Source organism: Heptranchias perlo, chromosome 17 (assembly GCF_035084215.1).
Source record: "Heptranchias perlo isolate sHepPer1 chromosome 17, sHepPer1.hap1, whole genome shotgun sequence".
In the NCBI taxonomy this organism is placed as follows: domain Eukaryota; kingdom Metazoa; phylum Chordata; class Chondrichthyes; order Hexanchiformes; family Hexanchidae; genus Heptranchias; species Heptranchias perlo.
Window position 1 is genome coordinate 60,446,065 of NC_090341.1, and position 17,669 is coordinate 60,463,733.

The 17,669-nt window shown below is 46.3% G+C and overlaps 1 protein-coding gene across 2 annotated transcripts in view; it reads right to left on the reverse strand.

The window, feature by feature from the left end:
* The window catches only part of cacna2d2a (calcium channel, voltage-dependent, alpha 2/delta subunit 2a), a 1,119,650-nt gene that overhangs the window by 80,291 nt on the left and 1,021,690 nt on the right, over positions 1-17,669 (reverse strand). The window contains exons 27-30 of one of the 2 annotated variants that reach the window (XM_067999048.1): positions 17,468-17,560; positions 17,246-17,340; positions 15,250-15,297; positions 3,456-3,527 (exon numbers count right to left, since the gene is read on the reverse strand). In XM_067999048.1, coding sequence (XP_067855149.1) covers positions 3,456-3,527; positions 15,250-15,297; positions 17,246-17,340; positions 17,468-17,560 — 308 coding nt within the window. Of the gene's footprint in view, positions 1-3,455; positions 3,528-15,249; positions 15,298-17,245; positions 17,407-17,467; positions 17,561-17,669 lie in introns of both variants that reach the window. The other variant, XM_067999049.1, reaches the window with a different exon arrangement.

Sequence of the window (17,669 nt, forward strand, 5' to 3'; positions counted from 1 at the left end):
CTCATGATGTCCAGCCCTGCTCCACTACCACTGAAACCCTCACCTAGCCCTTCATCTCTCCCAGACTTCACTTCTCCAATGTTCTCCCCATCTCCACCCTGAGCAAGCTCCTGCTTGTCCAACCTTCTCTGTTGAAAAAAGCCCTGATTTTTCAAGCATTTTTCCATAACTACAGCCTGGTATTGTTCTAATGAATCTCTGCTGCCCCCTTTCCTTGGCTCTTCCTATAATGGGATATCCAGAACTGCACACATAACCCTAACTGGGGCCTAACCAATGTTGTGTACACTTCCAAAATTCACTTCCTTGATATTCCATTTAATAACCTTTGTATAAAACCCAGAATCCCATTTGCCTGTTTTATTTACCACCTCTCTCGACCCTTCCACTACCTCAGTGTTGTCACACTGTTTGTCTGACATCCAGTACTGAATGAGCATAAATGTCCTCCAATTAAACATTGGGAATACCAAAGCCATTGCCCCTGCCACAAACTCCGTTCCCTAGACCACTGACTCCATCCCTCCAGACCGTTCGCAACCTTGGCATCCTATTTGACCCTGAGATGAACTTCCAACCACATATCCGCTCCATCACCAAGACCACCTACTTCCACCTCCGTAACATTGCCTGTCTCCGCCCCTGCCTCAGCTCACCTGCTGCTGAAACCCTCATCCATGCCTTTGTTACCTCCAGACCTGACTATTCCAATGCTCTGCTGGCCGACCTCCCATCTTCCACCCTCTGTAAACTTCAGCTCATCCAAAACTCTACTGCCCGTATCCTAACTCGCACCGAGTCCCATTCACCCATCACCCCCTGTGCTCGCTGACCTACATTGGCTCCCAGTCCAGCAATGCCTCGATTTTAAAATTCTCATCCTTGTTTTCAAATCCCTCCCTAATCTCTGTAACCTCCTCCAGCCCTACAATCCTCAGAGATCTCTGCGCTCCTCCAATTCTTGCCTCTTGTGCATCTCCAACTTCCTCTCCCTACCACTGGCAGCCGTGCCTTCAGCTGTCTAGGCCCTAAGCTCTGGAATTCCCTCCATAAACCTCTCTGCCTCTCTCTCTCCTCCTTTAAGATACTCCTTAAAACCTACCTCTTTGACCAAGCTTTTGGTCATCTATCCTAATGTCTCCTTCTTTGGCTCAATGTCAATTTTTTTGTCTAATTATGTTCCTGTGAAGCGCCTTGGGATGTCATACTATGTTAAAGGCACTATATAAATGCAAGTTGTAGTTGTTGTTGTTATTACTCCCACCTTTAAAGATCTGTGTATCTGCACCCTTAGACCTATGTTTCTCCACTCTGTTAAGAGCCATACTATTAAGGTTATAATGTCTTTCACTATTCTTTTGTCCAAGATAAACTATCTGACATTTCTGTGCATTGAACTGTATCTGCCACCTATCTGCCCACTCCACTGACCTGTTTTGTCAGTATAATATACTAGCTATATAATGAATAGAGATGGTATTGACATAACAATGTACTTGATTTTACTTGCACTATCATATACATAGATTGTAGTTATAAAATATCTGGTAATTCATGTATTATAGTATACAACAATAACTTGTATTATATAACATCCTTAATGTAGAGAAACATCTTAAGGTTCTTTAGAGCTGTAAGGAAAATGGGCCCTGCACCAAAACAAGAAAGATTATAGAGAGGTGAAAGATCAATTAATTAATTACTTTCAGAAAACCCTCTTCTCCCAGACCTTCCCTTTCTTTTATTTTGCCTGGTGACCCACGGAGCTGTTATTTACGGAACTTCATTCTGGGTCTTCTCTGTGGCTCCCTATATCTGCCTCCTCTCTGTCCATTGCTCCATATCCATTCCTTCATCCAATTCTACTCCTCTCTGTTTATATTTCTTTCAAACTGCAACTTTCACCGGTGCCCCACTTTACACACTGTCTCTACTAACGTCCCAATACACTGACATCCACCCCACAAACAAACCACTCACTTCCTATTTGCAAATGATTTCCATTCTCCTTCTATCCACTGTTCTCCATCCAAACCTCTCACTCTCCTCTCACCTGCTTCCCCCAGTGCTCATTATCACCCCTCAATACATCAAGACCCAATACCTTTCCCTCACATACCATCTACACACTCAGCAGTTCCTCACTTCCCCAACTGAATTCTTACTACTCCACATTGCTCAACTTGATCACTGCCCATTCCCCCCAATGCCCGCAGTACTCTCTCCCCTCTCCACTAATCCTCCGCATCCCTTCAGTACTCAATACTCTGCCTCAACTACCCTTACCCCCGAAACATCAGTTCATTCTTACCCCAACCATTCAATATCCCCAATCTATTCACCACACAGCAGTCCACCCCACTCCCCAATACCTACTCCCAAACCGGCACAAAACCAACATTCCTCACAAACACCATCGGCGGGAATTTCCTTGGGAGATTCTCCTGCTCTGCCAGCGCAAGTTTGGTGGAAACCCCGTTGACAGGGCGGAGCGAGAATAACCTCGAGGAAATTCCCACCGTATATCTTGTCAGTTACCTTTACTAACAGCATACCACGTCCATTTCCCGAATATGATAATAAACCTGGTCGTCGGTAACTAGAATATCCAACAGACCCAGGTAACAACAGTATTGTAATTTTAATGCTGGAACACCGCCCAGATAGTTTGGGGTTTGGAATAGGATTGTGACGTTTAGCTGCTAACCTGCCCTGTTTCTTTAAGGCCAAATATGAAAAGCAAAGTAGTTGTAGCTAGGAAGGCTGTAATTGCTTGTAAATTTCAGGCTCATTTTCCCTCTTTTTAAAGGCTTGTTTGTATCTGTAACAAAGTGTGACACTTTAAAGTGTGATGTCTGCAGCTTGGCGTCTGCACTTTGATATTTGTATTTGCTGGTAATTATTAGTAGCTGCCCTGTGGCGTTGCTCACAGTAAGTCAGATTATACACTGATTTACAGGGACCGTGTTATACCATGTAGTGCACAGTGGATTAATCTGTTGTCAAAGTCAAGTTGTGTCTCTTTAAGGACACAAAATCTAATTGTTATTAAGTAAACACTGGGTGAGGTCAGAATTTAATTACTGTTCAAGCTGCAGATCACAAAGCTGACTTTTGATCTTTTATTTAAGTGTGTTCGGTCAGGTTACAGACATTCTGGTTCCTGTGTCAAATAAGTGCCTTTTCTCACAGTGTTTTGTTTTGCAGTGTGGCACAGTAATAAGTGTGTAATGGACAGAAAAGGAGAAGTGTGACAGATGGGCAATGTGTGCTATATGTAACTTTTTTCTCTCTCTCTCTGTATATATATATATATTATATACATATTGATAAGATGTCACCGGTCACGACACGACTGGTGTTGGTGACACTATCGGGTGCAGGCTGTGGTGTCCCACATTCAGTGTCCAACTCGATCTGACGAAGGTGCAGCATTCACTGCGGTCTTATGTTACCTGGCTCCAGTGTTCTGGCTGGTTGGACATGATCAGGAAACCTCCATCATCAATCAGCACACACAACAGATCCTGGAAATCAATCGTAGAAAGTGGTGAAATAATCCACATGAACATCGCTCGGCCCACCGGCTGTTTCACTAAGTGATTGGTTAGGACGAAGATCATAAGCTCAGTCTCTGTTTATCTAGATTTCAATTTACTCATTTTCTGCCCCGAGGAGTTGATTCCTTTCTGGTGTGTGAAGACCCACAGATTTACCAGAAAGCAGGGTCTCCAACTTCTTCCATATATGGTTATGTACGTAGAACAAAGCCTAGTTAATAGTTACTGGTAACAATGGTACAAGTCAGCAACTGCACCAGCACTTCAGCTCCCCCCTCGCTCCACAGAAACTTCTGAGCTTTGCCTTGGACACCCACCCTCCCACTCCCCAGGGTTCGGAAGGCCATAACTCCACCTTGCATTGCTCAGTCTCTCAGGATCATTACACTGGGGTACACTTAGTGCTGACGGTCGTCCTCTGCTACCTCATCTAAGTAGCTATTTCTCACTCCTGAGCAGGGACGACGAATACCAGCAGCTGTTTAACCATGGGGAAGGGAGGTGATCACTTCCTCATGCAACCTCCACATCTGCTGCGAGGAGCATTGCAGAGTGATCAGGTGTGGGAACCTCGGCTGACCCTTTCATCCTGAGCCTCGAGACACTGACACCAATTGTACCACCTTTACTGCCACCCTGGCTGAGATCAGATAACTCACCTGGGACCTCCTGATCTGTATGGCTCAATGACCAACTCAGCCATTGGGAGAACCCTGTCAGATCATTTGTACAACTTCTACTTGGTGCCACAAATGGCATCATCATCAGAAGCACAGACACCACACAGACACACAGACACAGACACAGACACCACACAGACACACAGACACCACACAGACACCACACAGACACAGACACACAGACACCACACAGACACAGACACAGACACACAGACACCACACAGACACAGACACAGACACACAGACACCACACAGACACAGACACACAGACACACAGACACCACACAGACACAGACACACAGACACCACACAGACACACAGACACAGACACACAGACACCACACAGACACACAGACACAGAGACACCACACAGACACACAGAAACACACACAGACACAGACACACAGAAACACACACAGACACAGACACCACACAGACACAGACACAGACACAGACACACAGACACAGACACACAGACACAGACACACAGACACCACACAGACACACAGAAACACACACAGACACAGACACACAGAAACACACACAGACACAGACACAGACACCACACAGACACAGACACAGACACACAGACACACAGACACACAGACACAGACACACAGACACACAGACACAGACACACAGAAACACAGACACAGACACAGACACACACATAGACACCACACAGACACACAGACACAGACACAGACACACACACAGACACCACACAGACACACAGACACAGACACAGACACACAGACACAGACACAGACACACAGACACAGACACACAGACACAGACACACAGAAACACACACAGACACAGACACCACACAGACACACAGACACAGACACAGACACACAGAAACACACACAGACACAGACACCACACAGAGACACACACACCACACAAACACAGACAAAAAGACACACACACAGACACACACTTACAGACACCACACAGATACACACATACAGAAACACACAGACACAGACACACACACACAGAAACACACACAGACACAGACACCACACAGACACACAGACACAGACACAGACACACAGAAACACACACAGACACAGACACACAGACACAGACACAGACACACAGACACAGACACACAGAAACACACACAGACACCACACAGACACACAGACACAGACACAGACACACAGAAACACACACAGACACAGACACCACACAGAGACACACACACCACACAAACACAGACAAAAAGACAAACAGACACCACACAGATACACACATACAGAAACACACAGACACAGACACACACATACAGACACACACACACAAAGACACACACAGACACACACATACAGACACACAGACACAGACACACACAGAAACAAACACACATATACAGACACCACACAGACACACACACAGACACACAGAAACACACACAGACATAGACAAACACATACAGACACACACATACAGACACCACACAGACACAGACACACACACACAGATACACACACAGACATAGACAAACACATACAGACACACACATACAGACACCACACAGGCACATAGAAACACACAAAGACACAGACACACACAGAAACAAACACAAATATTCAGACACAACACAGACACACACACACAGAAACACACACAGACACCACACACACACACACATAAACACACAAAGACACTCAGACACAGATACACATACAGACACAGACACACAGAAACACACATACAGACACCACAGACACACACACACAAACACAGGCACAGAAATACACAGACACAGACACCACATACAGACACACACACACAGACACACTCACAGACACCACACAGACACAGACACCACATACAGACACACGCACACAGACACACTCACAGACACCACACACACACACAGAAACACACAAAGACACACAGACACAGACACACAGAAACACACACAGACACAGACACACAGAAACACAAACAGACACCACACAGATACAGACACACATAAACACACACACAGACACACACACACCAGACAGAAACACACACACACAACAGAGACCACACACACAGACCACATACACTCAGACAGACACACACAGAGACACACACACTCGGACAGACACACACTCACAGACACACACTCACAGACACACACACACACACAGGCATACACAGACAGACACACACAAACACAGACACCACACAGATATAGACACACATAAACACACACACTCAGACACAGGCGCACACAAACACACACCAGACAGAAACACAGAAACACACACACCAGAGAGAAACACACACACACAACAGAGACCACACACACAGACCACATACACTCAGACAGACACACACACACAGACACACACACTTACAGACACACACCAGACACAGACTCACACACACACACACACAGACACACACAGACACACACACCAGACACAGACTCACACACACACACACACACAGACACACACACTTACAGACACACACCAGACACAGACTCACACACACACACACACAGACACACACAGACACACACACCAGACACAGACTCACACACACACACACACACAGACACACACACTTACAGACACACACCAGACACAGACTCACACACACACACACACAGACACACACAGACACAGACACACACACTCTCAGACACAGGCACACATAGACACACACCAGACAGACACACACACACAGACACACACTCACAGACAGACAGAAACACACACACATACAGACACACACACGCACATACCACACACACACAAACAACACAAACAGATCACACACACGGGGGAAAAAATTGGATAAGGGCCGTTTTTGGGCGCGGGTAGTGTGATGCTCTATTACCCCGTGCCCAATGACCCTGCACAGGCAGGACCCGAGTTTCGGCCGGCCCGAGGATTCACCTGCAACCAGCGTTCCAGTCCAGGCCTTGCACGTGGAATCAATGCAATTCACACTTTCCACCAGCAGGGGCAGCTCAATCTCTTAAAGGGAGGATGTTTCTTAGAAATCTCTTAAAGGTAGCTGGTACCTGTTATTTGCTGAAAATAACAGTTTACTGTCTGCACGGAGTCTGAATGGAGATCAGACATCGCACAGGTAAAACACAGATGCAGGTCCCATCCCTATGTTTACACACTGATGAGTTATGTTAAAACATTGAATAAAGGTTGTGCACCACTAAATCCCACATCCTCCAATCTGCACACCAGACCTCACCAATCTGCCGATCTGAGTTGGTACCAGGCCTGTGAGAGTGCGTGCACCAAGGTTCTCTGCTGATGCAAGAGAGACCCTGGTGCAAGAGGTGGACAGAAGGAGGGACATCCTATATCCGCCGGGGGGGCGGGGGGGGGGGGCAAGAGGCCCTCCAGACATATACTCAAAAGGCAGTGGGAGGCAGCGGAGGACGAAGTCAATGCCAGGGGCACAGCATCATGAACATGGATACAGTGCAGGAAGAAGTTCAATGCTTTGACACGAGTGGTCAAGGTGAGAGAGGTCAACTGTCAAGTGGTGTCTCCTACCAACTGCACCACACACTGCACCCCCATCACCCACACACCAATAAACTCCTTCCATCAGTACTCAACTCTTCCAATCAGACGCTTCCTCTCACCCTTACACATTACCACTGTTTCAAGCCACCCACTCACAACTCACAGGCCACACACACTGGCAGCTATTCAACCATGACAGGCACATCACTCAGACACACCTCCCGCTTTCTTGCAGGAGAAGGTGGCGCATATCAGGAGGCAGCAAGTGGCAGTGGCATTTAGCCCCTCGAGCCTGTTCCACCAGTCGGTGAGATCATGGTGGACCTGTGACCTAACTCCATATACCCGCCTTAGCCCCATATCCCCTAATACCCTTGGTTCACAGAAATCAATCAATCTCAGATTTAACATTCACAAGTGAGAGTTCCAAACCTCTCCCACCCTTTGCGTGTAGAAGCATTTCCTAACTTCACTCCTGCACGTCCTGGCTCTAAATGTTCGGCTATGTCCCCGCGTCCTAGTATTCAAGTCTAGGAGACCTCCGAAAGCAGTTACAAATGTCTCGGCAGCCAAAAGAAATAATCCAGTAACCAAGCTGTAAATCCTGCATGGTCCCTTTAAATAGCACTATTGGGGGGGGGCGGGGGGGGGTCCTCCAGACACTCTGAGACACGTTCAGATGGTCGGGGTTAAGACTGTGCGTTGAGTTGAGCGTCAAGTCCCAAAATGGTGTCTATCACTTTAAATCAGCGTTGTACACTGATTGAACCCATTTTCTCCCTACTTTACATGGTTCCAGTGTTCGTTATCTGAGCCTGTGTTAACTCCTATACCAAGATGGCGTCCGGAGCACGTCACCCTGGAAACTTGGATGTCGGAGAGGCCGTGTAGCGCTGAAACAATTTAGCGCCCACAGCTTGCACACACACACAGACCACGCACACACACCCAGATACAACACGCAGACCACACACAGACACACTCACACATATACAGACACAAACACGCACATACTGCACACACACAAACAACACAAACAGACCACATTCACTTAAACACACAGACTGCACACTCACACACTACGCACACACACATAGACACACACACACAGACACACATGCACAGACCGCACACACACACAGACACATACACACAAACCGCACAGACCACACACAGACACACACATCACACAGACACACTCACAGACACACACACACTCACAGACAGCATACAGACACACGGACAGCTCACACACACATATACTCACGGTTATAAATAAAATTATGGTGGCACAAAGTTTGGTAATGTCTTTGATGATTTGACATGAATGGGAGCAACATGGGTTGTTAAGCACAGACAAGGAACTGTGGGTAATAGTGAACTGTGGGTAATAGTGTACTGTGGGTAAACAGTGAACTGTGGGTAATAGTGAACTGTGGGTAAACAGTGTACTGTGGGTAATAGTGAACTGTGGGTAAACAGTGAACTGTGGGTAATAGTGTACTGTGGGTAAACATTGAACTGTGGGTAATAGTGTACTGTGGGTAACAGTGAACTGTGGGTAATAGTGTACTGTGGGTAAACATTGAACTGTGGGTAAACAGTGTACTGTGGGTAATAGTGTACTGTGGGTAAACATTGAACTGTGGGTAATAGTGTACTGTGGGTAACAGTGAACTGTGGGTAATAGTGTACTGTGGGTAAACAGTGAACTGTGGGTAATAGTGTACTGTGGGTAAACAGTGTACTGTGGGTAATAGTGTACTGTGGGTTAACAGTGTACTGTGGGTAATAGTGTACTGTGGGTAAACAGTGTACTGTGGGTTAAAAGTGAACTGTGGGTAAACAGTGTACTGTGGGTAAACATTGAACTGTGGGTAAACAGTGTACTGTGGGTAAACATTGAACTGTGGGTAAACAGTGTACTGTGGGTAAACAGTGAACTGTGGGTAAACATTGAACTGTGGGTAAACAGTGAACTGTGGGTAACAGTGAACTGTGGGTAAACAGTGTACTGTGGGTAAACAGTGAACTGTGGGTAAACATTGAACTGTGGGTAAACAGTGTACTGTGGGTAATAGTGAACTGTGGGTAAACATTGAACTGTGGGTAATAGTGAACTGTGGGTAATAGTGTACTGTGGGTAAACATTGTACTGTGGGTAATAGTGTACTGTGGGTAAACAGTGTACTGTGGGTAATAGTGAACTGTGGGTAAACATTGAACTGTGGGTAAACAGTGTACTGTGGGTAATAGTGAACTGTGGGTAAACATTGAACTGTGGGTAATAGTGTACTGTGGGTAATAGTGTACTGTGGGTAAACAGTGTACTGTGGGTAATAGTGAACTGTGGGTAATAGTGTACTGTGGGTAAACAGTGTACTGTGGGTAATAGTGTACTGTGGGTAAACAGTGTACTGTGGGTAATAGTGAACTGTGGGTAAACAGTGTACTGTGGGTAAACATTGAACTGTGGGTAAACAGTGTACTGTGGGTAAACATTGAACTGTGGGTAAACAGTGTACTGTGGGTAAACAGTGAACTGTGGGTAAACATTGAACTGTGGGTAAACAGTGAACTGTGGGTAACAGTGAACTGTGGGTAAACAGTGTACTGTGGGTAAACAGTGAACTGTGGGTAAACATTGAACTGTGGGTAAACAGTGTACTGTGGGTAATAGTGAACTGTGGGTAATAGTGAACTGTGGGTAAACAGTGAACTGTGGGTAATAGTGAACTGTGGGTAATAGTGTACTGTGGGTAAACAGTGTACTGTGGGTAATAGTGAACTGTGGGTAATAGTGAACTGTGGGTAATAGTGTACTGTGGGTAAACATTGAACTGTGGGTAACAGTGTACTGTGGGTAAACATTGAACTGCGGGTAATAGTGTACTGTGGGTAAACAGTGTACTGTGGGTAATAGTGAACTGTGGGTAAACATTGAACTGTGGGTAAACAGTGTACTGTGGGTAACAGTGAACTGTGGGTAATAGTGAACTGTGGGTAAACAGTGAACTGTGGGTAATAGTGAACTGTGGGTAATAGTGTACTGTGGGTAAACAGTGTACTGTGGGTAATAGTGAACTGTGGGTAATAGTGAACTGTGGGTAATAGTGTACTGTGGGTAAACATTGAACTGTGGGTAACAGTGTACTGTGGGTAACAGTGAACTGTGGGTAATAGTGTACTGTGGGTAAACATTGAACTGTGGGTAATAGTGTACTGTGGGTAAACAGTGTACTGTGGGTAATAGTGAACTGTGGGTAAACATTGAACTGTGGGTAACAGTGTACTGTGGGTAAACAGTGAACTGTGGGTAATAGTGTACTGTGGGTTAAAAGTGAACTGTGGGTAAACAGTGTACTGTGGGTAAACAGTGAACTGTGGGTAAACAGTGTACTGTGGGTAAACATTGAACTGTGGGTAACAGTGAACTGTGGGTAAACAGTGTACTGTGGGTAAACATTGAACTGTGGGTAAACAGTGTACTGTGGGTAATAGTGTACTGTGGGTTAAAAGTGAACTGTGGGTAAACAGTGTACTGTGGGTAATAGTGTACTGTGGGTTAAAAGTGAACTGTGGGTAAACAGTGTACTGTGGGTAAACATTGAACTGTGGGTAAACAGTGTACTGTGGGTAACAGTGAACTGTGGGTAAACATTGAACTGTGGGTAATAGTGAACTGTGGGTAATAGTGTACTGTGGGTAAACATTGTACTGTGGGTAATAGTGTACTGTGGGTAAACAGTGTACTGTGGGTAATAGTGAACTGTGGGTAAACATTGAACTGTGGGTAAACAGTGTACTGTGGGTAATAGTGAACTGTGGGTAAACATTGAACTGTGGGTAAACAGTGTACTGTGGGTAATAGTGAACTGTGGGTAAACATTGAACTGTGGGTAATAGTGTACTGTGGGTAATAGTGTACTGTGGGTAAACAGTGTACTGTGGGTAATAGTGAACTGTGGGTAATAGTGTACTGTGGGTAATAGTGAACTGTGGGTAAACAGTGTACTGTGGGTAATAGTGAACTGTGGGTAAACAGTGAACTGTGGGTAATAGTGTACTGTGGGTAAACAGTGTACTGTGGGTAATAGTGAACTGTGGGTAAACATTGAACTGTGGGTAATAGTGTACTGTGGGTAATAGTGTACTGTGGGTAAACAGTGTACTGTGGGTAATAGTGAACTGTGGGTAAACAGTGTACTGTGGGTAAACATTGAACTGTGGGTAATAGTGTACTGTGGGTAAACAGTGTACTGGGGGTAAACATTGAACTGTGGGTAATAGTGAACTGTGGGTAAACAGTGAACTGTGGGTAATAGTGTACTGTGGGTAAACATTGAACTGTGGGTAATAGTGAACTGTGGGTAAACAGTGAACTGTGGGTAATAGTGTACTGTGGGTAAACAGTGTACTGGGGGTAAACATTGAACTGTGGGTAATAGTGTACTGTGGGTAAACAGTGTACTGGGGGTAAACATTGAACTGTGGGTAATAGTGAACTGTGGGTAAACAATGAACTGTGGGTAAACAGTGTACTGGGGGTAAACAGTGAACTGTGGGTAATAGTGAACTGTGGGTAATAGTGAACTGTGGGTAAACAGTGTACTGTGGGTAATAGTGTACTGTGGGTAAACAGTGTACTGTGGGTAACAGTGAACTGTGGGTAATAGTGAACTGTGGGTAATAGTGTACTGTGGGTAAACAGTGTACTGTGGGTAACAGTGAACTGTGGGTAAACAGTGTACTGTGGGTAAACAGTGTACTGGGGGTAATAGTGAACTGTGGGTAAACATTGAACTGTGGGTAATAGTGAACTGTGGGTAAACAGTGAACTGTGGGTAAACATTGAACTGTGGGTAATAGTGTACTGTGGGTAAACAGTGAACTGTGGGTAAACAGTGTACTGGGGGTAAACATTGAACTGTGGGTAATAGTGAACTGTGGGTAATAGTGTACTGTGGGTAAACAGTGAACTGTGGGTAATAGTGAACTGTGGGTAATAGTGTACTGTGGGTAAACATTGAACTGTGGGTAAACAGTGAACTGTGGGTAATAGTGAACTGTGGGTAAACAGTGAACTGTGGGTAATAGTGTACTGCGGGTAAACAGTGTACTGTGGGTAACAGTGAACTGTGGGTAATAGTGAACTGTGGGTAATAGTGTACTGTGGGTAAACAGTGAACTGTGGGTAATAGTGAACTGTGGGTAAACAGTGAACTGTGGGTAATAGTGTACTGTGGGTAAATAGTGAACTGTGGGTAAACAGTGTACTGTGGGTAAATAGTGAACTGTGGGTAAACAGTGTACTGTGGGTAAATAGTGAACTGTGGGTAAACAGTGTACTGTGGGTAAATAGTGAACTGTGGGTAAACAGTGTACTGTGGGTAAATAGTGAACTGTGGGTAAACAGTGAACTGTGGGTAATAGTGTACTGTGGGTAAATAGTGAACTGTGGGTAATAGTGAACTGTGGGTAAACAGTGAACTGTGGGTAATAGTGTACTGTGGGTAAACAGTGAACTGTGGGTAATAGTGAACTGTGGGTAAACAGTGAACTGTGGGTAATAGTGTACTGTGGGTAAATAGTGAACTGTGGGTAAACAGTGTACTGTGGGTAAATAGTGAACTGTGGGTAAACAGTGTACTGTGGGTAAATAGTGAACTGTGGGTAAACAGTGTACTGTGGGTAAATAGTGAACTGTGGGTAATAGTGAACTGTGGGTAATAGTGTACTGTGGGTAAATAGTGAACTGTGGGTAATAGTGAACTGTGGGTAAACAGTGAACTGTGGGTAAATAGTGAACTGTGGGTAATAGTGTACTGTGGGTAATAGTGCACTGTGGGTAATAGTGAACTGTGGGTAATAGTGTACTGTGGGTAATAGTGCACTGTGGGTAATAGTGAACTGTGGGTAATAGTGTACTGTGGGTAAACAGTGCACTGTGGGTAAACAGTGAACTGTGGGTAATAGTGAACTGTGGGTAAACAGTGCACTGTGGGTAAACAGTGAACTGTGGGTAAACAGTGAACTGTGGGTAATAGTGTACTGTGGGTAAACAGTGCACTGTGGGTAAACAGTGAACTGTGGGTAATAGTGAACTGTGGGTAACAGTGAACTGTGGAAAAGATGTCGACAAGATTGTCCATACAGCAGCCACATGTGACAGTCAAGAAAAGGTGTTGATGAAGCATAAATAAGTCCTGCAGCTGCCAATGATCATCCTCCTCAGGCTGATCCCCCTCCTGTCCCTGGTGCCCCCCACGCACCCTCCCCCCACACCAGGACCACCATAATGCTCGAGACTGTGACCAGACGAACCCCACAGCAATCTAGCCACCTGAAGACCTGAAGTGTGTCTTCAATATCCAATCGTGAACTCTAGTCTTCTGGTAGAATGGACCTCGTTACAGTGGTGCTGAAGTCGTGGGAGAGCTCATAGGTCCCATCCATGGCTCTAGAGCTCTGCCTTTCAGGGCCAGGCAGTGCTGGCATGGAGAGCTGCCTTAAAATGAAGGCATTGTGTCAGGTCCCAGAGGAAGCAAGGAGTCTCTAATATAATATGTAGGACTGGTCAGGTATGATATCCAACTCCTTTCTTACTGATGTAGTTGATGGTTTTGATCAAGGGAGCTAGTCGTGCCCTGTGGATGCAGTCTGTGACCCTGGGAATCCCATCACTCTGTATAACTGCGTTGGCCTGTCCTTGCTCCAGTCTGTTGCCCATGGCAGAGATGATTCTAGTAAACAGTGCATCAGTGACTTGCTTTATGTATCTATGCAAAGCTGATTGTCTAATGTTCCTGATATCCATGGTGTCAGTCTGGTTTAAGCCTGCTGCAGGAAGGCTCAGGCTGATTGTGGTCTTTAGAGCCACTGTCAGGGCCTGTGGTGGGGGTGAGCTGGAGGTCAGGCTGAAGCATGTGACAAGACTCATTGATGGCTTCCTTAGTGAAGAACAGTCTCCCTAAGTTCTGGGGTCAAGTGGAAGTCGGAAGTCAGCGGCCTGTGTATTGTGGTATGGGGAAGGAAGGGGAGAGGTTGTCATGGTATTCCTGTGTTGCCTCTCCACTTCTTTCTGTATTAAACTGAATGGAAGCCCCACAGCTGGAGGCACAAAGTGTGAGAAAAATAAAAAATAACCGGCCAGAAGTCAGTATTCTCGGGAAATCTGAACTCAAGGATGGTAGCCTGTTAGACACATGGAAATCACAAGCTAGCCCAATACTGTCCTAAAACAACACACACTCACACAACACCCAGTAGGAGGCATTGGAGAGCGATCGTGACCACAAACCCAGTCTGCAGCATGGTCACTGAGGCCACCTCGAACCACCCGTGGTGAGATCAGAGATCAGAGAGCATGGGACGTATCTGAGATGTGGTCTATTAGTCTCCTTCACACATCGAGTACCAGCTGAGCCATTGGGAGAGCTACTGCTGCATCTTTCTAGTTACAATGACTGTAATAACAATTTCGAGACAGCACCTCCTCATACCCACCTCACTGTTGACGTCACAATCCATCTCGCAGTCTGAAGATGGCATGCACTGTGTACAATAAACAGAAGAGAAGGTCAGTGTTGCCTCTGGCTGGCTTTACATTCCGTGCCCGTGGTCACTTTCACAGCAGGCTGCAGGGCACCTGGAGTCAGCCAGCTTCACCCATTCACATCAACAAATCGCGACAGCGTTACATGGATACAAATTTAATACTTGGATCATAGCTGAACAATACTGACAGGATCACCAACACAGTGAAAAAAGGAACGTCAGCAGAGCAGTGCACAGAAAGACAGAGGGAATCTCACAACACACACACACACTGTCCAATAACAGGGTCAGGGGTCAGAATAAGGACGGTCACTGACACACACTGTCCAATAACAGGGTCAGGGGGTCAGAATAAAGACGGTCACTGACACACACTGTCCAATAACAGGGTCAGGGGTCAGAATAAGGACGGTCACTGACACACACTGTCCAATAACAGGGTCAGGGGTCAGAATAAGGACGGTCACTGACACACACTGTCCAATAACAGGGTCAGGGGTCAGAATAAGGACGGTCACTGACACACACTGTCCAATAACAGGGTCAGGGGTCAGAATAAGGACGGTCACTGACACACACTGTCCAATAACAGGGTCAGGGGGTCAGAATAAGGACGGTCACTGACACACACTGTCCAATAACAGGGGTCAGGGGGTCAGAATAAGGACGGTCACTGACACACACTGTCCAATAACAGGGGTCAGGGGGTCAGAATAAGGACGGTCACTGACACACACTGTCCAATAACAGGGGTCAGGGGGTCAGAATAAGGACGGTCACTGACACACACTGTCCAATAACAGGGGTCAGGGGGTCAGAATAAGGAAGGTCACTGACACACACTGTCCAATAACAGGGGTCAGGGGGTCAGAATAAGGACGGTCACTGACACACACTGTCCAATAACAGGGGTCAGGGGGTCAGAATAAGGACGGTCACTGACACACACTGTCCAATAACAGGGTCAGGGGTCAGAATAAGGACGGTCACTGACACACACTGTCCAATAACAGGGTCAGGGGGTCAGAATAAGGACGGTCACTGACACACACTGTCCAATAACAGGGGTCAGGGGGTCAGAATAAGGACGGTCACTGACACACACTGTCCAATAACAGGGTCAGGGGGTCAGAATAAGGACGGTCACTGACACACACTGTCCAATAACAGGGGTCAGGGGGTCAGAATAAGGACGGTCACTGACACACACTGTCCAATAACAGGGTCAGGGGTCAGAATAAGGACGGTCACTGACACACACTGTCCAATAACAGGGGTCAGGGGGTCAGAATAAGGACGGTCACTGACACACACTGTCCAATAACAGGGGTCAGGGGGTCAGAATAAAGACGGTCACTGACACACACTGTCCAATAACAGGGTCAGGGGTCAGAATAAGGACGGTCACTGACACACACTGTCCAATAACAGGGTCAGGGGTCACAATAAGGACGGTCACTGACACACACTGTCCAATAACAGGGGTCAGGGGGTCAGAATAAGGACGGTCACTGACACACACTGTCCAATAACAGGGTCAGGGGGTCACAATAAGGACGGTCACTGACACACACTGTCCAATAACAGGGGTCAGGGGGTCACAATAAGGACGGTCACTGACACACACTGTCCAATAACAGGGGTCAGGGGGTCAGAATAAGGACGGTCACTGACACACACTGTCCAATAACAGGGTCAGGGGGTCACAATAAGGACGGTCACTGACACACACTGTCCAATAACAGGGGTCAGGGGGTCAGAATAAGGACGGTCACTGACACACACTGTCCAATAACAGGGGTCAGGGGGTCAGAATAAGGACGGTCACTGACACACACTGTCCAATAACAGGGGTCAGGATGTTTCTATATGGCGTATCAGTGACGTGTTGGTCAGTTGGAATGACCAGCCCCACACCCCTCTGCACTGAGGCTGTTGGCATTACCTTTCGTGGTTCCATCTGGTCTCGGTTAGTCTGGTTACTGGCTAGAATTTTAAACTTTGAGACCCACGCTTCATAGTCCAGCTTCACTCCAACCACTGCAGAAAAACACAGCGAGAAGGAGGATATCTCATTAGAGACACGATTCTGCAAAGTTGGAAAATCTGTGGAGAAATGGAGTGGATTGGAAGTTGATGAGTTGGTGTGTAGAATGGGTTGCCATACCTGCAGGTTTCAGGGATTTCCCATAGATGTGAAGATCTACAGCAGCACTCACCAGAATCCCAATGCTGCTGTTCATCTCATCCTTGCTATTAGCTGAGGATCAATTAGAACACTCAGTTACAACTTGTTCGTGTTGTGATTTATCTTGACCGGATCAGCTGACAAAATGGAAACATCCTTTACAAGTGCACTGGGTTTCTCG